Genomic DNA, 26,598 nt, shown 5'->3' with positions numbered 1-26,598 from the left:
ATGCATGTACTCTCTACTGGCTATTGACTAACCATATTGCCATGAAAGATTAATAGATAGTCAAACAAGCACATGTTCTCGAACTAATGATGAAAAAAATGAATAAATTAGTTCTAAGTAATTCACCTTGGGTTTTGCTAGTGGGGCTACGCCGGGCAGGAGGGCGCCGAGGTCGACCGTGCTGCTCCGGGACATCACCGTCGTCCTATTCCTCGTCGAGCTCGTCGGGGGAGACTCCAGCTTGCCGTTGTCGTCAGGCTCGTCGATTTCGTCGTTGCTCTGCTGCTTGTGTAGTTCGTCGTCTCCCTGCTACTAGCAGCCAGAGGCATGTGGCGGTGCAGCAGCGGCGTATTCGGTCGGCTCCCGCAGCAGTGCGCTCTCCGGCCATCCCTTGCAGCTGCCGGTAGAAGCCATGGGGCACGGCCGCACGGGGATGGATAAGAAGCAGCGCGCAGAGAGGCAGGGATATAGAGGGAGGGAATCGCCAGAGCAGTTCGGGGCGAGCGAATTTGGCCGGAGCAGCGGAGTGTACCTGGATTTCGCTCGGCCGGAGCAGTGTTGTGGATTGGGGAAAACAGTGGCCGAGCTTCTCTAGACGAAAGAGATAAGAGAGAGAGAGGGGGGAATGGTGTGGCCGTCTGGGTCTCTTCTAGTTTCCTTTACTTTTTTATATGAGCCCAGCGATTCTTTGTTGGAGCCATCCGATTAAAATAAACGGCAGATGCTAGACGCTACAGCACGTGTACAGTAATAGCTTTACTGCAGAGGAGCCGAACCTTGGTGGGCGCATGGTTGCAGTAGTATTCCGCCAAATCGTGCTTACTGGGTGAATGGATCTCTTTGTGAGTTATGTATCCCATCAACGGTGTATGGGTGTATTCTACACCATGAATGCAATCTCCTCCACTCGTTCAACCGCGCCGCAAAACTGCATGGCAGAGTTGCAAATGATGACTACCGATGTGTAAGCGCCTTCACATTTTGTTCATGGACGACGTGCATGTCAAAGGGCGCGAAGTTCTTTCGGTCATGAAGCAGAGCATGCAAGCTTTGTCAAAAGGCCGGGCCCTTGTTCACGCCTATAAAGTTCAAAGTTTACAGATACAGCCAACCACGCATCACTACTGTTCAAAAAAGCGCTATCATGTTTGAGATGCCCAAACATCCTGGATATAAAATTGGAACTGAATACCATCAATGAAACCAATGCACATCAGCTAAAAAGGCGTACAGATTCTACCGTTCTATTATGCTTGTGTTGATAAATGATACTTCCACGTTCAAATATACAACTATAACAAATACTCTCTCCGTCGAAAAATACTTGTCTTAGAAATGGTTGTATCTAGATTTATTTTAGTTATAGATAAGTCCCTTTTATCAATTTCTAGGACAAGTATTTCCGGACAGATGGAGTATTCATTTTCAACGACATGTTCGAATAGATGATACACTACCTCAGACCTCACATATATCATATTAAACTAATACATTATGTTCCCCTAAAAAAACCTAATACATTATGTTCCATCATACAAAAAAGAAACATATCAGAAGATTCTACCCTTCCATTCTTTCAACTTCCTAGCCACATTGGAGATAGGGTTCATTTCTGCAAACTTTGAATCCATATTGGGATAAAAATAGATGAAATCTTGTGCCATTGTGGCCATTACATCAGAATGAGAATGACAGGAACTGGTAAGAAGTTCATTCTGAGTGCCATGTTTACCATGAGCCATAAGTTTGAAATCCTCGTAGCGCCCATAGTATATTTCATCATATGGATGCACAATCTTCGCCCCATTAAACTCACAAGAGAAACATCGAGCTTGCATCAAAATAAACAAAAACAATTAGATTATTAAGTACTTTTATGATCTCTCTTACAACCATGTTAGAACATCACTGTACATTATCAGTGTTTTTATAATCTGGAAGTTAATTACTATCATCATATCATATACTCCTTCCCTTACGAAATACAGTATATGACATTAAACTGAACTGCTTAAACGTCTTATATTTCGTAACGGAGGGAGTACGTCTTAAGAAACATTCTTATCATATAACTACAAAAAGCAGTATACATCTCTGATGTCCAGATCATGACAATAATATTTGTAGAGAGAAACAGAAAAGAAAATGTAGTTCTATTTGGCCAGGTTTTCTAAAGCTCTATTATCTCTTTATTAATAATGCAGCATCCATGTTAAACCATGTCATCTTTGAAATAATAAACAGTCATCAGATTGAGTTAATTATAAATACAAAGCCTTGGGTTATATAAGAGACATCTTCTGTAAACATATGGAAGTTAAACGAACAAGAATATGTCAACGCCGATGATACATAGGCAACTGCCTTTTCTTCAAACCGTCATCAGTGTTCTCTCACATACCAATTTCTTTCCCTGGGAACTAAGAACCGGAGAACAAAATAGTGTTCAAGGTCTGAACTACGAGATGGTCAGCGCTGACGCTGGTGCACATGCATGGCAAGTGCGTCCATCTGCTGGCAACTCACATGGGAGATGCTCATCTGCTAAGTTTTACACTCTCATCATGCACAAGGGGCGCTTAACTAATCATGGCTGCATCCGTCCATCGCTGCAAGTGAGAGTCCACTGACGACATGGTTGCACTGCCAGGTATTTCTATTATTTTCTCTCATAACGTGGCTCCATATAAATGCATTAACAAGAATGTTTAGAAAAATTGAGTCTGAAGATGAATGTGGATGCTAGCTTCCAGGTGAACTCGAATGAGGGAGCTACGGGTCTAGTCCTACGTGACCATTCTGGATCCTTGATCAGAGGCCAAGCTTTATGGTATGGGCAAGCTGAAAATGCTTTGATTATGGAAGCTTTTGCTGTTAGGGATGGAACTAAACTGGCTTGCGATCTAGGCCTCGGCAACATCACAATAGAAACTGATGCGAGAGAGGTAGTCAACCTCTGGAGGAGTCGAGAGCAGGGAAGATCAGAAATTGCACCGATTCTCCAAGAGATTGAAGAGCTCAGTAGCAACTTGGAATTTTTCCAACTGAACTTCATTGGGCGTGGAGCTAATGAAGGGGCACATCTTTGTGCTAAGCAGGCTTCTTCGATTAGAAGGAGATGTTTATGGATCAATTTTGTTCCTAGGTTTCTAGTTGAATGCCTGAAGAATGATTGTAATGCTACTGTTTAATGATAGCTCTTGTTTCGCAAAAAAAAAAGAAAAATTGCCCACGTATATTGGCTAATCGACTGTGATAAGTTTTCCGTTTGAGTTTTCAGAAAAACAAAATTTAATTCATTGCACAAGCCACCAAATACCAGTGTGTACATGATAAGAGAGAGCTGAGAGCATACCATTATCTATAGAAGAATCCGATACAGGGGTGCACCAGGATGGTCTCTCCTGCCTCTCTTTGATACTATTGCTACATTGAGCAAAGAACAGTTCTGGAGATGCGACAGCAGAATTTGGCGCTGTTGCCAAAAAGTTGATATGGAAGTATTCAAATTGGAATTTCTTCTTAACGAGAGCAACACTTGGTCCGTCTGGCACCCTAGGATTCACACCGCAAATGATATGAAGTTTATAGTGCACCTATATGTAAGACAGCAGAAGAGGGCATCCGATAAGGCGATAAGTGAAAAAAGGACTTGAGCAGATGGAAGTAAACTGGTGCACATTATTAGAATTAGAATTCAAAAGCAAGAAAACAAAAAACAGAAACCAATGCACCAACCCCTTTTTGCTGAGAGTAGTCGCTCAATACCGCCTTGACCTTTCTGACAAAGAAGTTTTGGTCGCGCCTAAACTTTTTCCGGAACTCTGAAATGAAATTTTTCTGGTTCTTGCTCAAGACCTGTGAGCTTGAGGTCACCTGGTTCGGTTGCTGAGCCTGCTCCTCGGACTGGGTAGGTGGAGATTTATGTGGCAGAGCCATGGTGAGGCATTCAACTCCATCGTTGGTAAGTGTGCCCTGCAATAGTGCTAACAACTTGGCAGACTCCATGTTCAATGAAGACGTAGCAAATTTGACCAGCTCATCAGGGTCATCGTGCCATGAAACAACCGCCGCTTGCATATAGGCGTCCTGGAAATTGCCAGGCACATGATGACCATGCTTCTTTACCTCACGGATGGCCTTGTGTACATCCGCACCGCTCCTGAACAAATACCAGATGGCGTCGTGCTCTATGAGTTCAGGGGCACAGGTGCGAAGGAACGTAACAAGGCCATAAAGGGAGCAGCACTCGATGCGTGCAAGCATGCGTGTGCATATCATGTCCACCTTAAATTGCAGCTCAAACTTCTGGGGCGTGGGGAACATAGAGCCGTACCAGATGGTGTTGAGGATGATGTTGGAGACAGGATCCCTGGGGCCATAGCAGTATCCACCCCTCAGGAGGCTGCAGTGGTGATGCCTGCGCAGGCCGTCCCGAGGCAGCTTGGCAAGTGCCTCTAGGTAGTGCCCATGGATCTTGCCAAGGAGCAAAAGCTTCAGAGCCAGCGTGTATCTGAATGTCAACTGAGGACCGAGCCTCTTCTTATGTGCCCTACTCCCCTCTGTGGATTCTGATGTCTGTCGGCTTCTCTTTCTCTTTTTATTGTTGTCCTTCTCATTAACACGAAGATAATCCAGTGATATGTTGATGAGATCCATGCCCGTAGGGCCTTGCCTGAGCAGCTCGGCGATCCTCTCGAGGGTTGCAGGCGAGAGAGGGTCTTGTCCAGTCAAAAGCATGGAGACGTCGCGAGAGGCCATAGTCTCAGCGACGCTTTCACCAGGACATCTGGTTCAGGATGCCTTGCAGACACAGCAGCACATTCCAGAGCGACCTTGTTGGTAGAGGAGGTAATACTGAACACACTGTGCCCCTTGTTACGATCTCGCTCGATGAGGCGCACAGCGGTGAGAAGGTCGGCCCTGGCCAGGAGCAGGTAGTTTATGGCTTCCCTGCTGATGAGGTAGCGGTAGTGGGAGGTGAGGAAGCTGACAAGACCGTCCAGCGACCGCCGCGCGAGGGTCATACCATGGGCATTTTGCCGGGAAAGCGGCACTCTGAAGACAGACTTGTCGTTCATGTCGGTGATGATCTTGGAGAGGATCCACTCCGACGACGGCGCCTCCACCCCCTCGTCGGATTGAAGCGTCGGCGGAGGGGTGTAGGCGATGGTGTTGGCGATGATGTTGGAGACTGGGTCGAGGAAGCCGATGGGCATGCCGGCCTTGAGGAGGCGCGGGGCCAGCGAGGGAATCGCCGCCATCGGGAGCAGATCGAGCGCCTCCCTGTAGAAACCATGGATGTAACCAAGCAGATCGCTTATATCCTGCTTCTCATCGGTTAAGACGGAAAGACAACGGTCGCCGATGAGGCGGTCACGCTTGCCATGCATGTCGACTTGCTTTCCTCGCCGGCGGAAGTGCCTTGTTCGTGCGGTTTCTTGTGGGCGTGGGTGGGGATTGGGGAAGGAGGACGGCGGCCGGTAATGTTGGGGGGAAGACGACCTAGCAGTCGCCTAAATTTTTACGGGATTTGTTTCGCCGCAGCTCGCAAGGTACCGCAGGACATGTTTTAGGTTTTCCTTATAATACTTTTACGGTACTGATCTGCAAATGCTAAGCATGGGCCGGCCAAATAGGATTTGCCGGCGACATCAGCTCGGAGCAGCGTTCCATGCCGTGCTGCGACCGGGGAGGGCACTCCGTTCCATTCGCGCTATAATTCAGTTTGAGCTGCAAAAACGCGGTCATGGCGGCTCCATGGATCTGGACCATGGCTGGACTCCGATTCAGTAAATAAGCAGTGTTCTGATTCCATCATATCAAACTGGATTAATTAGGGGTTTCTTGTTTTTTTTTTCTCCAGATCCGGCTCGATCTGGTACATCCAACTCCAGTTCTTTCCGGATCGAATTGGCACGGGGTGGGAAGGATCTATAACTAGTCAGAGTTGCAACCCTTTTCGTTCTAGTCCACCTGCTCTAAGTTTGTTCATCCACCCATCCACCATGGAAGCTCCAGATCGAGATTGGTCCGAGCTACCAATCGGCATATTGTGCGACGTGCTCAAGTTACTCGAGTGCCCAGACCTCCTCCGATCCGCCGCCGTCTGCTCAATCTGGTACAAGGCCTACTCCACGCAACGCTGCATCAATGCTTGTCCTGGACACCAAACACCATGTCTACTCTATTGCAATGATGCCGCCGGCGGGCTCAGAGCTCTCGGCATGTACAGCCTCTCCGAGCGGAAGGCCTACACCATGCCGCTCCCTGAACTTCCGATCAAGAACTGGATCGGCTCATCGCACGGATGGCTAGTCACTATGGATGACAAGTCTGAGCTGATGCTGCTCAACCCGATCACCAGCAACACAATTGTACTCCCTCCGGTGACAACCATGGAACATGTTAAACCTGTCCTAAACGGCGACGAAGTTCTTGAAAAGTATGAGGTGTTTTACTATGATGGAGAGCTTCCGAGGGTCGTGGAGAAGAACACCAATATATTTTCTTTGGAGGAGTCTGGTCACATGGTCTATCCAAAGGCGACCTTATCGTGTGATCCATCGGTAGGTGGATGCATCGTCATGCTCATCCATCAGCCGTACGGCCAGCTCTCGTTTGCCAAGCTAGGAGATGATCGCTGGAATTGGCTCATCGTATGTAGCTACTACACAGATTGTGTATACCACGACGGGTGGTTCTATGCAGTTACTGAAGATGGCGCGATCGATGCGTACAATTTACATGAACCGTCTGTCATCCACAAAAAGTTCTTGCCCAAAATAATCCAGAGGGTTTCGAAATGTCACGTTGTTCAGGCACAATGGGGAGATGTCCTCCAAATCATTAGGAGGCAGATTCTTATCCTGATCGTGAACAACCGGGCAGTCGGAAGTGGATCACTGAAATTGAAGTGTACAGTGTTGATTTTGATGTCGACATCACCGGGATAGGGGACTATGCGTCACTAGTAGAAAAAGGCCCATTTGTCCCGGTTCATAAGGCCCATCTGTCCCGGTTTTTATACCACCCGGGACAGATGGGCCTCCACGTGGCCGCTCCGGCGAGCCCAGACAGGAGGGCCTTTGGTCCACCAATCGGGACCAATAAGCTTCTACGCGTCAACATTTCAGCGGCTGGTTTTTTTAAAGGAGGTGGTTTAGGGGTTTTTGGGGTTAATTTAAGTTCGTATAGGTAGCTAATAGAGAGATGTGTCCTCTCTTATCTCCGTGCTACTGCTACTGCTATGCCTAAACATGACTTATATTGAAATGAGGCAACATATGGTGCATGTTGAAAGTAATTCTAATCCTAACTTGATAAAGTTTGGATTGTACTACTTTTGACATGCACCACATGCATGTTGCCTTTACTTCAATCCAATCCATGTTCATTTCACCCACAGATATATAATAACTCTTCATGCTCGCATCATGCATCATCATAATAACAAGTCCTACTAATCATCATCATACAACTTCTACTCGTTATTAATAACAAGTCATGCGATCATCATCCTCATAGTCATCGAACCAACCCTACTTAATTGTTCTTAGCACATGTTCATCAGTATTAGGTAGGACCTAAATACCCTCTTTAAGGTAAAATAACATAAAACAAAATAGACCCTGACTCTCCATTATGGAGAATGGAGATCATCCTGTCTCCAATTCTTGCGCTTCGCTTCCTTTTACTTCTAAGAACCTCCTTACGACTGTCCATACATTTTTTCCATCCTTTGATTTGCATGTCTCCACTTCTTTTAGAAATCTGGCATGGACAGTTGAGATTCGTAGGATGACCTGGCTGTATGTTCAAAACATTAAGGCTACCTTTCTGATACATCAAATGAGGCACACAATTCTCTAGGATTATCTGTTGAAAAACATAGTAATAACTTCATAGTTAGCAATGATGTACTAGTTTTAGAAGTATGCAAAAGATGCACGGATGTCGTAATAGTAAAAAATCTTACCAGGATATCTCCACGGTAGTTACCGTAGTTGAACACATGCACTAGTGGCACGTATTGACCATAATGTTGAGGAGTTTGATTGTAGATATTGTAATTCTCAATGTCAGTACAAAATCCGACCAGATGATTTTTCTCCTTGTAAGTTAATTCGGAGCCATCGGTGTAGTGGGTTTTGTCTACCATCTCCCGCACATTCTTTGAACAATGAAAATAAGCTGTCAATGGAAATAAGCTGTCAACTATTTTGAAATAAACAATATAAATTAGCTAATAACTATGTTTGAGAAACTCACATAGCGGTAGAATTGGAGGCATATCAACAAGGACCCAAATGTTCATATTGTCTTGCTCGATTTTAGGATCACCAAGATCCATGGTGACAAGCATACCCTCACCAAAACCATACATCTTGCAAAGTGCTTCCCATTTTTTACAACCAAAATGATTTACGCTCTCATAATTGTACATCTTTACTTCAAAATCCACATCATGATGAGTCCTTAGGTGAATTTTCTTTGTTTTGAAACTTTCATGGTCTTCAAAACCCATCCTCTCTAAAACATAGCGCCTTGCATGGCATGGGATAAGCTACTTGAATTGTAAAAGATGAAAATTACACGTTGAAATAGTTGTAGTCATGCTTAATTATGAAAAACACTTGTCGTCGTTGCGTACCGTTTCAACATCGAAGGTCTCCTCGAGCTTAATGCTGAAGCACCGATCATCGTCCAGGTGAGGCATGTCGCACAGACCTCGATCGTCGTGGCACCAGCTGCACTCCCCCGGGAGACTTTCGTCGTCTGATGACGACATTTTCTACGTTCACAATTCAAAGATTAAACTTGTACAATTAAATATATGTACTACAAAAACTAAATTAGATCATTATTATTCATCACGGGTTGACTATCGGTCTGTCGAGTCTTTTCTTGAAAACTCTCAGCTCACGTGGTGTATCTATTCGACTCTCGGTGATGGTCGCTCATCACTTTGTCCCCGAGTGCATTACACCAAAATGTCTAGCACACGGGAACGAAGGAGAAGCGACCCCCACGACAACAGTCGGGATTCTTCGTCCTCTCATATATATATATATATATATATATATATATATATATATATATATGGTGGAACTCTCCCTCACTGATTCCTCTCTGACATTTGCGACTGTCGGTGATGGTCGTTACTCCTTCTTCCCCTAGTGCATAACAAAGGTCTAGCACCCAGAGAAGAAGGAGAAATGACCCCCACGATAACAGTCGGGCTTCTTCGTCCTCTCATATATGGTGGAGACTCGACAGACTTAAAGTCAACCCGAAATATCGTTTAATTATCTTTCTAAAAAAGGATTTGGCTGGTCTCACCTCGAGGTCGGAGGGGGTCGGTGACGGGAACGACGGCGGGGATGATGGAGGGGGGCTCCTAGATTTCTGCGAAAACAAAAACCCTATAAGCTATCAACTAATCATATGCATACGCCTTGCATAGTGCTCTCCAATTTTAGCATTCAAAGTAGGAGTAGTTTTCCAATTTGAGCATTCAATCAGCAAAATCAAATCGCAAAATAAAGTAGTATTCAAATTAGGATGCATTCAATTATAAGCAAAACTACATCATCTCTTGCGTCCGTACATCGTCGAATATTATCACTAATACACCTCGAATACTATCATACATATAACATCGCTAGTACAGCTAGAACCATAGCGCCCGACGGGTATCGGCACGGGCGGTGGACACCCAAAGAGAAGGAACCATCACAGGATCGCTCCAGTGAGATCCCTGAAGAACCTGCTACCTCTTGAGCACTGCGTTGGTTTTCCCCGAAGAGGAAGGGATGATGCAGCAAAGTAGCGTAAGTATTTCCCTCAGTTTTTGAGAACCAAGGTATCAATCCAGTAGGAGGCTACGCACGAGTCCCTCGTACCTGCACGAAACAAATAAATCCTCGCAACCAACGCAAATAGGGGTTGTCAATCCCTATAAGGCCACTTACGAGAGTGAGATCTGATAGATATGATAAGACAATATTTTTGGTATTTTTGTGATAAAGATGCAAAGTAAAATAAAGGCAAAGTAAATAGAAAAGGAAATAACTAACTAGTAGGAGATCAATATGATAAAGATAGACCCGGGGGCCATAGTTTCACTAGTGGCTTCTCTCGAGAGCATAAGTATTCTACGGTGGGTGAACAAATTACTGTTGAGCAATTGACAGAACTGAGCATAGTTATGAGAATATCTAGGTATGATCATGTATATAGGCATCACGTCCGAGACAAGTAGACCGACTCCTGCCTGCATCTAGTACTATTACTCCACTCACCGACCACTATCCAGCATGCATCTAGAGTATTAAGTTAAAAATAGAGTAACGCCTTAAGCAAGATGACATGATGTAGAGTGATAGACTCATGCAACATGAAGAAAACCCCATCTTGTTATCCTCGATGGCAACAATACAATATGTGCCTTGTTGCCCCTACTGTCACTGGGAAAGGACACCGCAAGATTGAACCCAAAGCTAAGCACTTCTCCCATTGCAAGAAAGATCAATCTAGTAGGCCAAACCAAACTGATAATTCGAAGAGACTTGCAAAGCTAACCAATCATACATAAAAGAATTCAGAGAAGATTCAAATATTGTTCATAGATAGACTTGATCATAAACCCACAATTCATCGGTCTCAACAAACACACCGCAAAAAGAAGATTACATCGAATAGTTCTCCACAAGAGAGGGAGAGAACATTGTATTGAGATCAAAAAAGAGAGAAGAAGCCATCAAGCTACTAACTATGGACCCGTAGGTCTGAGGTAAACTACTCACACTTCATCAGAGAGGCTATGGTGTTGATGTAGAAGCCCTCCGTGATCGATGCCCCCTCCGGCGGAGCTCCAGAACAGGCCCCAAGATGGGATCTCGTGGATACAGAAAGTTACGGCGGTGGAATTGGGGTTTTGGCTCCGTATCTGATCGTTTAGGGGTATGTAGGTATATATAGGAGGAAGGAGTACGTCGGTGGAGCAACAGGGGGCCCACAAGGGTGGAGGGCGCGCCTGGGGTAGGCAGGCGCGCCCCCTACCTCGTGGCCTCCTGTTTCCTTTCTTGACGTAGGGTCCAAGTCTCCCGGGTCTTGTTCGTTGAGAAAATCATGTTCCCAAATATTTCATTCCGTTTGGACTCCGTTTGATATTCCTTTTCTTCGAAACCCTAAAACAGGCAAAAAACAGCAATTCTGGGCTGGGCCTTCGGTTAATAGGTTAGTCCCAAAAATAATATAAAAGTGGATAATAAAGCCCAATAATGTCCAAAACAGTAGATAATATAGCATGGAGCAATAAAAAATTATAGATACGTTGGAGGCGTATCAAGCATCCCCAAGCTTAATTCCTGCTCGTCCTCGAGTAGGTAAATGATAAAAACAGAATTTTTGATGCGGAGTGCTACTTGGCATAATTTTAATGTAATTCTTCTTAATTGTGGTATGAGTATTCAGATCCGAAAGATTCAAGACAAAAGTTCATATTGACATAAAAATAATAATACTTCAAGCATACTAACAAAGCAATTATGTCTTCTCAAAATAACATGGCTAAAGAAAGTTATCCCTACAAAATCATATAGTCTGGCTATGCTCTATCTTCACCACACAAAATATTTAAATCATGCACAACCCCGATGACAAGCCAAACAATTGTTTCATACTTTTGACATTCTCAAAACTTTTTCAATCTTCACGCAATACATGAGCGTGAGCCATGGATATAGCACTATAGGTGGAATAGAGTGGTGGTTGTGGAGAAGACAAAAAGGAAGAAGATAGTCTCACATCAACTAGGCATGCCAATGGGCTATGGAGATGCCCATCAATAGATATCAATGTGAGTGAGTAGGGATTGCCATGTAATGGATGCACTAGAGCTATAAGTATATGAAATCTCAAAAAAAAACTAAGTGGGTGTGCATCCAACTTGCTTGCTCATGAAGACCTAGGGCATTTTGAGGACGCCCATCATTGGAATATACAAGACAAGTTCTATAATGAAAGATTCCCACTAGTATATGAAAGTGATAACATGAGAGACTCTCTACTATGAACATCATGGTGCTACTTTGAAGCACAAGTGTGGTAAAAGGATAGTAACATTGTCCCTTCTCTCTTTTTCTCTCATTTTTTCTTTCTTTTCTTTTTTTTATTTGGGCCTTTTCACTTTTTTATGGCCTCTTTTCTTTCTTTTTTTTGTCCGGAGTCTCATCCCGACTTGTGGGGGAATCATAGTCTCCATCATCCTTTCCTCACTGGGACAATGCTCTAATAATGATGATCATCACACTTTTATTTTTCTTACAACTCAACAATTACAACTCGATACTTAGAACAAAATATGACTTTATATGAATGCCTCCGACGATGTACCGGGATATGCAATGAATCAAGAGTGACACGATGGAAGAATTATGAATGGTGGCTTTGCCACAAATACGTTGTCAACTACATGATCATGCTAAGCAATATGACAATGATGGAGTGTGTCATAATAAACGGAACGGTGGAAAGTTGCATGGCAATATATCTCGGAATGGCTATGGAAATGCCATAATAGGTAGGTATGGTGGCTGTTTTGAGGAAGGTATATGATGGGTGTATGATACCGGCGAAAGGTGCGCGGTATTAGTGAGGCTAGCAAAGGTGGAAGGGTGAGAATGCGTATAATCCATGGACTCAACATTAGTTATAAATAACTCATATACTTATTGCAAAAATCTACAAGTTATCAAAGCAAAATATTACGCACATGCTCCTAGGAGGATAGATTGGTAGGAAAAGACCATCGCTCGTCCCCGACCGCCACTCATAAGGAAGGCAATCAAAAAAATAAATCATGCTCCGACCTCATCACATAACGGTTCACCATACGTGCATGCTATGGGAATCACAAGCTTCAACACAAGTATTTCTCAAATTTACAACTACTCAACTAGCATGACTTTAATATCACCATCTTTATATCTCAAAACAATTATCAAGTATCAAACTTATCATAGTATTCAACACACTTCATAAGAGAATTTTATTATTATTGAATACCTAGCATATTAGGATTTAAAGCAAATTGCCATGCTATTAAGACTCAAAATAATCTAAGTGAAGCATGAGATATCAATAGTTTCTATAAAACAAATCCACCACCGTGCTCTAAAATATATAAGTGAAGTACTAGAGCAAAATTATATAACTCAAAAGATATAAGCGAAGCACATAGAGTATTCTAACAAATTCCAATTCATGTATGGCACTCTGAAAAGGTGTGTACAGCAAGGATGATTGTGGTAAACTTAGAAATAAAGACTCAAATCATACAAGACGCTCCAAGCAAAACACATATCATGTGGCAAATAAAAATATAGCTCCAAGTAAAGTTACCGATAGAAGTAGACGAAAGAGGGGATGCCTTCCGGGGCATCCCCAAGCTTTGGCTTTTAGGTGTCCTTAGATTATATTGGGGGTGCCATGGGCATCCCCAAGCTTAGGCTCTTGCCACTCCTTATTCCATAATCCATCAAATCTTTACCCAAAACTTGAAAACTTCACAACACAAAACTTAAAGTAGAAAATCTCGTGAGCTCCGTTAGCGAAAGAAAATAAAAGACCACTTCAAGGTACTGTAATGAACTCATTATTTATTTATAATGGTATTATACCTAATGTATTCCAACTTCTCTATGGTTTATAAACTATTTTACTAGCCATAGATTCATCAAAATAAGCAAACAACACACGAAAAACAGAATCTGTCAAAAATAGAACAGTCTGTAGTAATCTGTAGCTAGCGTAAGATACGGAACCCCAAAAATTCTAAAATAAATTGATGGACGTGAGGTATTTATCTATTAATCATCTGAAAAAAGAATTAACTAAATAGCACTTTCCAAATAAAGATGACAGCAGTTCTCGTGAGCGCTAAAGTTTCTGTTTTTTACAGCAAGTTCAACAAGACTTTCCCCAAGTCTTCCCAACGGTTCTACTTGGCACAAACACTAATTAAACACAAAAAACACAACCAAAACAGAGGCTAGATAAATTATTTATTACTAAACAGGAGCAAAAAGCAAGGAATAAAAATAAAATTGGGTTGCCTCCCAACAAGCGCTATCGTTTAACGCCCCTAGCTAGGCATAACAAGGAAGAATAGATCTAGGTATTGCCATAATAGTAAGATAGATTATTAAATCTCATCTCATATTCTCTACATTCGGTGGCAAGTTTTCTTGGAGGCAAGCAAAAGTAATCAAAATGGCTAAATTTAATGAGACAAAAGTCCCCAAGATCAACCTTGGGAGGTATAGGTTCCTCCTTTGGTCCTTCATATTGCACAACCAATTCATCATTATAAGCATTCTTTTGACAGAACTTTGTGAGCCTATATTCAATAGAATATACTAGTTCATTATTTCGAGTAGACAAATCATCATTAAGTTCAGAGATTCTGTCAACTAAAACATTGGTAGGAACCCTTTTTCTAAGATTTTCATTGAAAGCAACATAGTCTAGAGATTGAAAACACATTATTTCTTCTTGATCAAAGAGAATAGCCTCTATGGGAGGACGGCAAGCGTCTACCCTATAATGTGCAAAGATTTCTTTGACCTCTTTTATTATTAATCTAAACTCATGAGCCAAAAAGATAGTAGCGGCACGCTTAACAGAAGAATGCTCAATATTAGAAAATTCCAGAAAAATCCTTTGTATGGAAGGATGCATGTGCATGAATTTTCTTTCAAGTTCAACTACAAGCATGGCAATAGCGTCCGCAAGACTACTAGTTCTATGAAGGATAGTACTTCCCATAGAAGGTAAAGCACCGACACAAGTAAAGAAATCTTGAATAACTCCTTTTCCAATAATATTACCACTACCAACATGGAATCTTTTTGTATGTGAGATAGTGGGTTCTTTAGTAGGAGCATCAGAATTATTATCGACAATAGTTTCCCCAATTTCAGACATAGAGGCAGAAGGTAAAGGACTAGCCATAACGACAAGCAAACAAACTAACACACAAGCAAACAAAAAGCAAGCGGGCAAAAAGAGGCAAATAGAGAAAGAGAGGGAGGATAGAGAGAGAGAGGGCGAATAAAACGGCAAGGGTGAAGTGGGGGGAGAGGAAAACGAGAGGCAAATGGCAAATAATGTAATGCGGGAGATAAGGGTATGTGATGGGTACATGGTATGTTGACTTTTGCGTAGACCTCCCCGACAATGGTGCCAGAAATCCTTCTTGCTACCTCTTGAGCACTGCATTGGTTTTCCCCGAAGAGGAAGGGATGATGCAGCAAAGTAGCGTAAGTATTTCCCTCAGTTTTTGAGAACCAAGGTATCAATCCAGTAGGAGGCTACGCGCGAGTCCCTCGTACCTGCACAAAACAAATAAATCCTCGCAACCAACGCAAATAGGGGTTGTCAATCCCTATAAGGCCACTTACGAGAGTGAGATCTGATAGATATGATAAGATAATATTTTTGGTATTTTTGTGATAAAGATGCAAAGTAAAATAAAGGCAAAGTAAATAGCAAAGGAAATAACTAAGTAGTAGGAGATCAGTATGATAAAGATAGACCCCGGGGCCACAGGTTTCACTAGTGGCTTCTCTCAAGAGCATAAGTATTCTACGGTGGGTGAACAAATAACCGTTGAGCAATTGACAGAATTGAGCATAGTTATGAGAATATCTAGGTATGATCATGTATATAGGCATCACGTCCGAGACAAGTAGACCGACTCCTGCCTGCATCTACTACTATTACTCCACTCATCGACCGCTATCCAGCATGCATCTAGAGTATTAAGTTAAAAACAGAGTAAAGCCTTAAGCAAGATGACATGATGTAGAGGGATAGACTCATGCAATATGAATAAAACCCCATCTTGTTATCCTCGATGGCAACAATACAATACGTGCCTTGCTGCCCCTACTGTCACTGGGAAAGGACACCGCAAGATTGAACCCAAAGCTAAGCACTTCTCCCATTGCAAGAAAGATCAATCTAGTAGGCCAAACCAAACTGATAATTCGAAGAGACTTGCAAAGATAACCAATCATACATAAAAGAATTCAGAGAAGATTCAAATATTGTTCATAGATAGACTTGATCATAAACCCACAATTCATCGGTCTCAACAAGCACACCGCAATAAGAAGATTACATCGAATAGTTCCCCACAAGAGAGGGGGAGAACTTTGTATTGAGATCCAAAAAGAGAGAAGAAGCCATCAAGCTACTAACTATGGACCCGTAGGTCTGAGGTAAACTACTCACACTTCATCAGAGAGGCTATGGTGTTGATGTAGAAGCCCTCCGTGATCGATGCCCCCTCTGGCGGAGCTCCGGAACAGGCCCCAAGATGGGATCTCGTGGATACAAAAAGTTACGGCGGTGGAATTGGGGTTTTGGCTCCGTATCTGATCGTTTGGGGGTACGTAGGTATATATAGGAGGAAGGAGTACGTCGGTGGAGCAACAGGGGGCCCACGAGGGTGGAGGGCGCGCCTGGGGTAGGCAGGCGCGCCCCCTACCTCGTGGCCTCCTGTTTCCTTTCTTGACGTAGGGTCCAAGTCTCCCGGGTCTTGTTCGTTGAGAAAATCACGTTCCCAAATATTTCATTCCGTTTGGACTCCGTTTGATATTCCTTTTCTTTGAAACCCTAAAACAGGCAAAAACATCAATTCTGGGCTGGGCCTTCGGTTAATAGGTTAGTCCCAAAAATAATATAAAAGTGGATAATAAAGCCCAATAATGTCCAAAACAGTAGATAATATAGCATGGAGCAATCAAAAATTATAGATACATTGGAGACGTATCAGAACCTGCCAGGTATTGTCGAACCTGCCCTCCAACGCAACCATGTAGCGACGGACGTGCTCGTCCTCCTCGCTGACACGGTGACTGAAGGAAATATGCCCTAGAGGCAATAATAATGTTATTATTTTATTTCCTTATATCACGATAAATGTTTATTATTCATGCTAGAATTGTATTATCCGGAAACATAATACTTGTGTGAATACATAGACAAACTAAACGTCACTAGTATGCCTCTACTTGACTAGCTCGTTAATCAAAGATGGTTATGTTTCCTAACCATAGACATGTGTTGCCATTTGATTAACGGGATCACATTATTAGGAGAATGATGTGATTGACATGACCCATTCCATTAGCTTAGCACCCGATCGTTTAGTGTGTTGCTATTGCTTTCTTCATGACTTATAAATGTTCCTATGACTATGAGATTATGCAACTCCCATTTGCCGGAGGAACACTTTGTGTGCTACCAAACGTCACAACATAACTGGGTGATTATAAAGGAGCTCTACAGGTGTCTCCAGAGGTACATGTTGGGTTGGCGTATTTCGAGATTAGGATTTGTCACTCCGATTGTCGGAGAGGTATCTCTGGGCCCTCTCGGTAATGCACATCACATAAGCCTTGCAAGCATTGTAACTAATGAGTTAGTTGCGAGATGATGTATTACGAAACGAGTAAAGAGACTTGCCGGCAACGAGATTGAACTAGGTATTGAGATACCAACGATCGAATCTCGGGGAAGTAACATACCGATGAAAAAGGGAACAACGTATGTTGTTATGCGGTCTGACCGATAAAGATCTTCATAGAATATGTAGGAGCCAATATGAGCATCCAGGTCCGCTATTGGTTATTGACCGGAGACGAGTCTCGGTCATGTCTACATTGTTCTCGAACCCGTAGGGTCCGCACGCTTAAGGTTTCGATGACAATATATTATGAGTTTATGAGTTTTGATGTACCGAAGTTAGTTCGGAGTCCCGGATGTGATCACGGACATAACGAGGAGTCTCGAAATGGTCGAGACATAAAGATTGATATATTGGGCGGCTATATTCGGACACCGGAAGTGTTCCGGGTGATTTCGAAGAAAACCGGAGAGCCGGAGGGTTACCGGAACCCTACCGGAAGAAGTAATGGGCCATATGAGCCTTAATGGAAAGAGAGAGGGGCAGCCAGGGTGGGCCGCGCGCCTCCTCCCCCTGGTCCGAATTGGACGATGAGAGGGGGGCGGCGCCCCCCTTTCCTTCTCCCTCCCCACTTCCTTCCCCCTCCTAGTAGGAGTCCTACTCCTACTAGGAGGAGGACTCCTCCTTGGCGCGCCTATAGGGCTGGCCGGCCTCCTCCCCTTGCTCCTTTATATACGGGGGTAGGGGGCACCCCTAGACACACAAGTTGATCCACGTGATCGTTTTCTTAGCCGTGTGCGGTGCCCCCTTCCACCATAATCCTCGATAATATTGTAGCGGTGCTTAGGCGAAGCCCTGCGAAGGTAGAACATCAAGATCATCACCATGCCGTCATGCTGACGGAACTCTTCCCCGACGCTTTGCTGGATCGGAGTCCGGGGATCGTCATCGAGCTGAACGTGTGCTAAAACTCGGAGGTGCCGTAGTTTCAGTGCTTGATCGGTCGGGCCGTGAAGACGTACGACTACATCAACCGCGTTGTGCTAACACTTCCGCTGTCGGTCTACAAGGGTACGTAGATCACACTCTCCCCTCTCGTTGCTATGCATCACCATGATCTTGCGTGTGCGTAGGAATTTTTTTGAAATTACTACGTTCCCCAACAGTGGCATCCGAGCCTAGGTTTTATGTGTTGATGTTATATGCACGAGTAGAACACAAGTGAGTTGTGGGCGATATAAGTCATACTGCTTACCAACATGTCATACTTTGGTTCGGCGGTATTGTTGGACGAAGCGGCCCGGACCGACATTACGTGTACGCTTACGCGAGACTGGTTCTCCCGACGTGCTTTGCACAAAGGTGGCTAGCGGGTGACAGTTTCTCCAACTTTAGTTGAACCGAGTGTGGCTACGCCCGGTCCTTGCGAAGGTTAAAACAGCACCAACTTGACAAACTATCGTTGTGGTTTTGATGCATAGGTAAGATTGGTTCTTGCTTAAGCCCGTAGCAGCCACGTAAACTTGCAACAACAAAGTAGAGGACGTCTAACTTGTTTTTGCAGGGCATGTTGTGATGTGATATGGTCAAGACATGATGCTAAAATTTTATTGTATGAGATGATCATGTTTTGTAACCAAGTTATCGGCAACTGGCAGGAGCCATATGGTTGTCGCTTTATTGTATGCAATGCAATTGCGCTGTAATGCTTTACTTTATCACTAAGCGGTAGCGATAGTCGTGGAAGCATAAGATTGGCAAGACGACAACGATGCTACGATGGTGATCAAGGTGTCGCGCCGGTGACGATGGTGATCACGACGGTGCTTCAAAGATGGAGATCACAAGCACAAGATGATAATGGCTATATCATATCACTTATATTGATTGCATGTGATGTTTATCTTTTATGCATCTTATCTTGCTTTGATTGACGGTAGCATTTTAAGATGATCTCTCACTAATTATCAAGAAGTGTTCTCCCTGAGTATGCACCGTTGCGAAAGTTCTTCGTGCTGAGACACCACGTGATGATCGGGTGTGATAGGCTCTACGTTCAAATACAACGGGTGCAAAACAGTTGCACATGCGGAATACTCAGGTTATACTTGACGAGCCAAGCATATACAGATATGGCCTCGGAACACGGAGACCGAAAGGTCGAGCGTGAATCATATAGTAGATATGATCAACATAGTGATGTTCACCAATGAAACTACTCCATCTCACGTGATGATCGGACATGGTTTAGTTGATTTGGATCACGTAATCACTTAGAGGATTAGAGGGATGTCTATCTAAGTGGGAGTTCTTTAGTAATATGATTAATCAAACCTAAATTTATCATGAACTTAGTACCTGATAGTATCTTGCTTGTTTATGTTTGATTGTAGATAGATGGCCCATGATGTTGTTCCGTTGAATTTTAATGCGTTCCTTGAGAAAGCAAAGTTGAAAGATGATGGTAGCAATTACACGGACTGGGTCCGTAACTTGAGGATTATCCTCATTGCTGCACAGAAGAATTACGTCCTGGAAGCACCGCTGGGTGCCAGGCCTGCTGCTGGAGCAACACCAGATGTTATGAACGTCTAGCAGAGCAAAGTTGATGACTACTCGATAGTTCAGTGTGCCATGCTTTACGGCTTAGAATCGGGACTTCAACAACGTTTTGAACGTCATGGAGCATATGAGATGTTCCAGGAGTTGAAGTTAATATTTCAAGCAAATGCCCGGATTGAGAGATATGAAGTCTCCAATAAGTTCTATAGCTGCAAGATGGAGGAGAACAGTTCTGTCAGTGAGCATATACTCAAAATGTCTGGGTATAATAATCACTTGATTCAATTGGGAGTTAATCTTCCAGATGATTGATTCATTGACAGAATTCTCCAATCACTACCACCAAGCTACAAGAGCTTCGTGATGAACTATAATATGCAAGGGATGAATAAGACTATTCCCGAGCTCTTCGCAATGCTGAAAGCTGCGGAGGTAGAAATCAAGAAGGAGCATCAAGTGTTGATGGTCAACAAGACCACTAGTTTCAAGAAAAAGGGCAAAGGGAAGAAGAAGGGGAACTTCAAAAAGAATAGCAAGCAAGTTGCTACTCAAGAGAAGAAACCCAAACCTGGACCTAAGCCTGAAACTGAGTGCTTCTACTGCAAGCAGACTGGTCACTGGAAGCAGAACTGCCCCAAGTATTTGGTGGATAAGAAGGATGGCAAGGTGAACAAAGGTATATGTGATATACATGTTATTGATGTGTACCTTACTAATGCTCGCAGTAGCACCTGGGTATTTGATACTGGTTCTGTTGCTAACATTTGCAACTCGAAACAGGGACTACGGATTAAGCGAAGATTGGCTAAGGATGAGGTGACGATGCGCGTGGGAAATGGTTCCAAAGTCGATGTGATCGCGGTCGGCACGCTACCTCTACATCTACCTTCGGGATTAGTATTAGACCTAAATAATTGTTATTTGGTGCCAACGTTAAGCATGAACATTATATCTGGATCTTGTTTGATGCGAGACGGTTATTCATTTAAATCAGAGAATAATGGTTGTTCTATTTATATGAGTAATATCTTTTATGGTCATGCACCCTTAAAGAGTGGTCTACTCTTATTAAATCTCGATAGTAGTGACACACATATTCATAATGTTGAAGCCAAAAGATGCAGAGTTGATAATGATAGTGCAACTTATTTGTGGCACTGCCGTTTGGGTCATATCGGTGTAAAGAGCATGAAGAAACTCCATACTGATGGACTTTTGGAACCACTTGATTATGAATCGCTTGGTACTTGCGAACCATGCCTTATGGGTAAGATGACAAAAACACCGTTCTCCGGTACTATGGAGAGAGCAACAGATTTGTTGGAAATCATACATACAGATGTATGTGGTCCGATGAATGTTGAGGCTCGTGGCGGATATCGTTATTTTCTCACCTTCACAGATGACTTAAGCAGATACGTGTATATCTACTTAATGAAACATAAGTCTGAAACATTTGAAAAGTTCAAAGAATTTCATAGTGAAGTTGAAAATCATCGTAACAAGAAAATAAAATTCCTACGATCTGATCGTGGAGGAGAATATTTGAGTTACGAGTTTGGTGTACATTTGAAACAATGCGGAATAGTTTCGCAAATCACGCCACCCGGAACACCACAACGTAATGGTGTGTCCGAACGTCGTAATCGTACTTTACTTGATATGGTGCGATCTATGATGTCTCTTACTGATTTACCACTGTCATTTTGGGGTTATGCTCTAGAGACAGCCGCATTCACGTTAAATAGGGCACCATCAAAATCCGTTGAGATGACGCCTTATGAACTGTGGTTTGGCAAGAAACCAAAGTTGTCGTTTCTGAAAGTTTGGGGTTGCGATGCTTATGTGAAAAAGCTTCAACCTGATAAGCTCGAACCCAAATCGGAGAAATGTGTCTTCATAGGATATCCAAAGGAAACTATTGGATACACCTTCTATCACAGATCCGAAGGCAAAACTTTTGTTGCTAAATTCAGAAACTTTCTAGAGAAGGAGTTTCTCTCGAAAGAAGTGAATGGGAGGAAAGTAGAACTTGATGAGGTAACTGTACCTGCTCCCTTATTGGAAAGTAGTACATCACAGAAACCAGTTTCTGTGACACCTACACCAATTAGTGAGGAAGCTAATGATGATGATCATGAAACTTCAGAACAAGATACTACTGAACCTCGTAGATCAACCAGAGTAAGATCCGCACCAGAGTGGTATGGTAATCCTGTTCTGGAAGTCATGCTACTAGATCATGATGAACCTATGAACTATGGAGAAGCGATGGTGAGCCCAAATTCCGCAAAATGGCTTGAAGCCATGAAATCTGAGATGGGATCCATGTATGAGAACAAAGTATGGACTTTGGTTGACTTGCCCAATGATCGGCAAGCAATTGAGAATAAATGGATCTTTAAGAAGAAGACTGACGCTGACGGTAATGTTACTGTCTACAAAGCTCGACTTGTCGCAAAAGGTTTTCGACAAGTTCAAGGGATTGACTACGATGAGACCTTCTCACCCGTAGCGATGCTTAAGTCTGTCCGAATCATGTTAGCAATTGCCGCATTTTATGATTATGAAATTTGGCAGATGGATGTCAAAACTGCATTCCTGAGTGGATTTCTAGAAGAAGAGTTGTATATGATGCAGCCGGAAGGTTTTGTCGATCCAAAAGGAGCTAACAAAGTGTGCAAGCTCCAGCGATCCATTTATGGACTGGTGCAAGCCTCTCGGAGTTGGAATAAACGCTTTGATAGTGTGATCAAAGCATTTGGTTTTGTACAGACTTTTGGAGAAGCCTGTATTTACAAGAAAGTGAGTGGGAGCTCTGTAGCATTTCTGATATTATATGTAGATGACATATTACTAATCGGAAATGATATCGAATTTCTGGATAGCATAAAGGGATACTTGAATAAGAGTTTTTCAATGAAATACCTCGGTGAAGCTGCTTACATATTGGGCATTAAGATCTATAGAGACAGATCAAGACGCTTAATTGGACTTTCACAAAGCACATACCTTGACAAAGTTTTGAAAAAGTTCAAAATGGATCAAGCAAAGAAAGGATTCTTGCCTGTGTTACAAGGTGTGAAATTGAGTAAGACTCAATGCCCGACTAATGCAGAAGATAGAGAGAAAATGAAAAATGTTCCCTATGCTTCAGCCATAGGCTCTATCATGTATGCAATGCTGTGTACCAGACCTGATGTGTGTCTTGCTATAAGTCTAGCAGGGAGGTACCAAAGTAATCCAGGAATGGATCACTGGACAGCGGTCAAGAACATCCTGAAATACCTGAAAAGGACTAAGGATATGTTTCTCATATATGGAGGTGACAAAGAGCTCATCGTAAATGGTTACGTTGATGAAAGCTTTGACACTGATCCGGACGATTCTAAATCGCAAACCGGATACGTCTTTACATTAAATGGTGGAGCTGTCAGTTGGTGCAGTTCTAAACAAACTCTTGTGGCGGGATCTACATGTGAAGCGGAGTACATAGCTGCTTCGGAAGCAGCAAACGAAGGAGTCTGGATGAAGGAGTTCATATCCGATCTAGGTGTCATACCTAGTGCATCGGGTCCAATGAAAATCTTTTGTGACAATACTGGTGCAATTGCCTTGGCAAAGGAATCCAGATTTCACAAGAGAACCAAGCACATCAAGAGACGCTTCAATTCCATCCGGGATCTAGTCCAGGTGGGAGACATAGAGATTTGCAAGATACATACGGATCTGAATGTTGCATACCCGCCTCTTCCACGAGCAAAACATGATCAGCACCAAAGCTCCATGGGTGTTAGAATCATTACTGTGTAATCTAGATTATTGACTCTAGTGCAAGTGGGAGACTGAAGGAAATATGCCCTAGAGGCAATAATAATGTTATTATTTTATTTCCTTATATCATGATAAATGTTTATTATTCTTGCTAGAATTGTATTATCCGAAAACATAATACTTGTGTGAATACATAGACAAACTAAACGTCACTAGTATGCCTCTACTTGACTAGCTCGTTAATCAAAGATGGTTATGTTTCCTAACCATAGACATGTGTTGTCATTTGATTAACGAGATCACATTATTAGGAGAATGATGTGATTGACATGACCCATGCCATTAGCTTAGCACCCGATCGTTTAGTGTGTTGCTATTGCTTTCTTCATGACTTATACATGTTCCTATGACTATGAGATTATGCAACTCCCGTTTGCCGGAGGAACACTTTGTGTGCTACCAAACGTCACAACGTAACAGGGTGATTATAAAGGAGCTCTACAGGTGTCTCCAAAGGTACATGTTGGGTTGGCGTATTTCAAGATTAGGATTTGTCACTCTGATTGTCGGAGAGGTATCTCTGGGCCCTCTCAGTAATGCACATCACATAAGCCTTGCAAGCATTGCAACTAATGAGTTAGTTGCGAGATGATGTATTACGAAACGAGTAAAGAGACTTGCCGGTAACGAGATTGAACTAGGTATTGAGATACCGACGATCGAATCTCGGGCAAGTAACATACCGATGACAAAGGGAACAACATATGTTGTTATGCGGTCTGATCGATAAAGATCTTCGTAGAATATGTAGGAGCAAATATGAGCATCCAGGTTCCGCTATTGGTTATTGACCGGAGACGAGTCTCGGTCATGTCTACATTGTTCTCAAACCTGTAGGGTCCGCACGCTTAAGGTTTCGATGACAGTTATATTATGAGTTTATGAGTTTTGATGTACCGAAGTCAGTTCGGAGTCCCGGATGTGATCACGGACATAACGAGGAGTCTTGAAATGGTCGAGACATAAAGATTGATATATTGGGCGGCTATATTCGGACACCGGAAGTGTTCCGGGTGATTTCGGAGAAAACCGGAGAGCCGGAGGGTTACTGGAACCCTACCGGAAGAAGTAATGGGCCATATGGGCCTTAGTGGAAAGAGAGAGGGGCAGCGAGGGTGGGCCGTGCGCCTCCTCCCCCTGGTCCGAATTGGACTAGGAGAGGGGGGGGCGCCCCCCTTTCCTTCTCCCTCCCCACTTCCTCCCCCCTCCTAGTAGGAGTCCTACTCCTACTAGGAGGACTCCTCCTTGGCGCGCCTATAGGGACGGCCGGCCTCCTCCCCTTGCTCCTTTATATACGGGGGTAGGGGGCACCCCTAGACACACAAGTTGATCCACGTGATCGTTTTCTTAGCCGTGTGCGGTGCCCCCTTCCACCATAATCCTCGATAATATTGTAGCGGTGCTTAGGCGAAGCCCTGCGACGGTAGAACATCAAGATCGTCACCACGCCGTCGTGCTGATGGAACTCTTCCCCGATGCTTTGCTGGATCGGAGTCCGGGGATCGTCATCGAGCTGAACGTGTGCTAAAACTCGGAGGTGCCGTAGTTTCGGTGCTTGATCGGTCGGGCCGTGAAGACGTACGACTACATCAACCACGTTGTGCTAACACTTCCGCTGTCGGTTTACAAGGGTACGTAGATCACACTCTCCCCTCTCGTTGCTATGCATCACCATGATCTTGCGTGTGCGTAGGAAATTTTTTGAAATTACTAAGTTCCCCAACAGTGACATACCACCTCCGCGGTGTCCGAAAGCCTAGGCACCGTCACTGGCCCACGCGACCGCCACCAAACGAGGATCGAGTCAACGACGGGCTGGCTCCTGACCAACCTACGCCCCCCGGACGGGAGGCGGATCCTCTAACTTAGAGAAGTAAAGTCACGGTGCTACAGTGTAATCATAGTGTAAAATGAAGAAGGAATGTTAGATATGTTTAACGGATTATTTACTATTGATATTTACTGTAGATATAAATAATCTATAATTGATTTTATTTCACCATCAAATTGTCTGTATGTAATGATTATGAATGTAAATATTAAATCTGTAATTTGCATATTAATTTAAATCATTTTACCCTTAATCATATGGATTGCAAGAAGGAAAGTTAGAGGATTGTAGCTTCTGTAACTTTCCTTCTTAATGTTAGAGGATCTGGTTCCCCCCGGAAGGTAGCACCTCCCAATACCAGCTCGGCGGAGCCCAGTCCCGGACATGGCCCCTCTGATCAAGCCGGCCTCCTCCACCGAGTCGATGACGAGGATGCGGGATAGGCACCGCCGACGTCGATGCGGGAATAATTGCTTGAACTAAAAAAATAAACTAGTTCTTTTAATTTTCTTGCTAAAAATAAACTACTTCGATAGTAAAATAAAGTAGTTTTATTAAATCAACTAGTTCAACTACTAATTAAGCACTTACTATAAATAAAATAAAGTAGTACTTACTAAAAATAAACTACTTCTATATATAGTAAAATAAAGTAGTTTTATTAAATCAACTAGTTCAACTAATAAACACTTACTATAAATAAAATAAAGTAGTACTTACTAAAAATAAACTACTTCTATAGTAAATAAAGTAGTTTTATTAAATCAACTAGTTCAACTACTAAGCACTTACTATAAATAAAATAAAGTAGTACTTACTAAAAATAAACTAGTTTAACTAGCTAGTTATATTATTTATCGACCCCCCCTCTCATGTCGAAGTTATCAGGGAG

The 26,598-nt window shown here is 43.1% G+C and overlaps 1 protein-coding gene and 1 pseudogene across 1 annotated transcript; one reads left to right on the top strand and one right to left on the bottom strand.

Annotated features, from left to right (window-relative positions):
* Positions 1 to 1,472: 1,472 nt before the first annotated feature.
* Positions 1,473 to 5,537, bottom strand: LOC125523272 (uncharacterized). Its single transcript, XM_087536603.1, has 3 exons — positions 3,739 to 5,537; positions 3,356 to 3,596; positions 1,473 to 1,831 (listed from the first exon to the last, which is right to left on the bottom strand). The coding sequence occupies exons 1-3, from the start codon at positions 4,759 to 4,761 to the stop codon at positions 1,551 to 1,553; spliced, it is 1,545 nt and encodes a 514-aa protein (XP_087392729.1). The 5' UTR covers positions 4,762 to 5,537; the 3' UTR covers positions 1,473 to 1,550.
* A 427-nt stretch (positions 5,538 to 5,964) lies between these two features.
* Positions 5,965 to 26,598, top strand: part of LOC147960574 (putative F-box protein At2g33190) — a 41,655-nt pseudogene continuing 21,021 nt past the window's right edge.

The sequence above is a fragment of the Triticum urartu genome, chromosome 7A (genome assembly GCF_056163025.1).
Source record: "Triticum urartu cultivar PI428250 chromosome 7A, HENAU_Tu73, whole genome shotgun sequence".
NCBI lineage: Eukaryota > Viridiplantae > Streptophyta > Magnoliopsida > Poales > Poaceae > Triticum > Triticum urartu.
This window is presented reverse-complemented; position numbering and strand designations above follow the sequence as displayed.

Excerpts from the sequence above, each read along its gene's own strand:
- LOC125523272 (XM_087536603.1), bottom strand. The coding sequence starts at position 4,761 with ATGGCCTCTCGCGACGTCTCCATGCTTTTGACTGGACAAGACCCTCTC. Across the intron at positions 3,597-3,738 it reads ACTACTCTCAGCAAAAAGGG|GTGCACTATAAACTTCATAT; the intron begins GTTGGTGCATTG and ends TCTTACATATAG. Across the intron at positions 1,832-3,355 it reads GGATTCTTCTATAGATAATG|CTCGATGTTTCTCTTGTGAG; the intron begins GTATGCTCTCAG and ends TTTTGATGCAAG.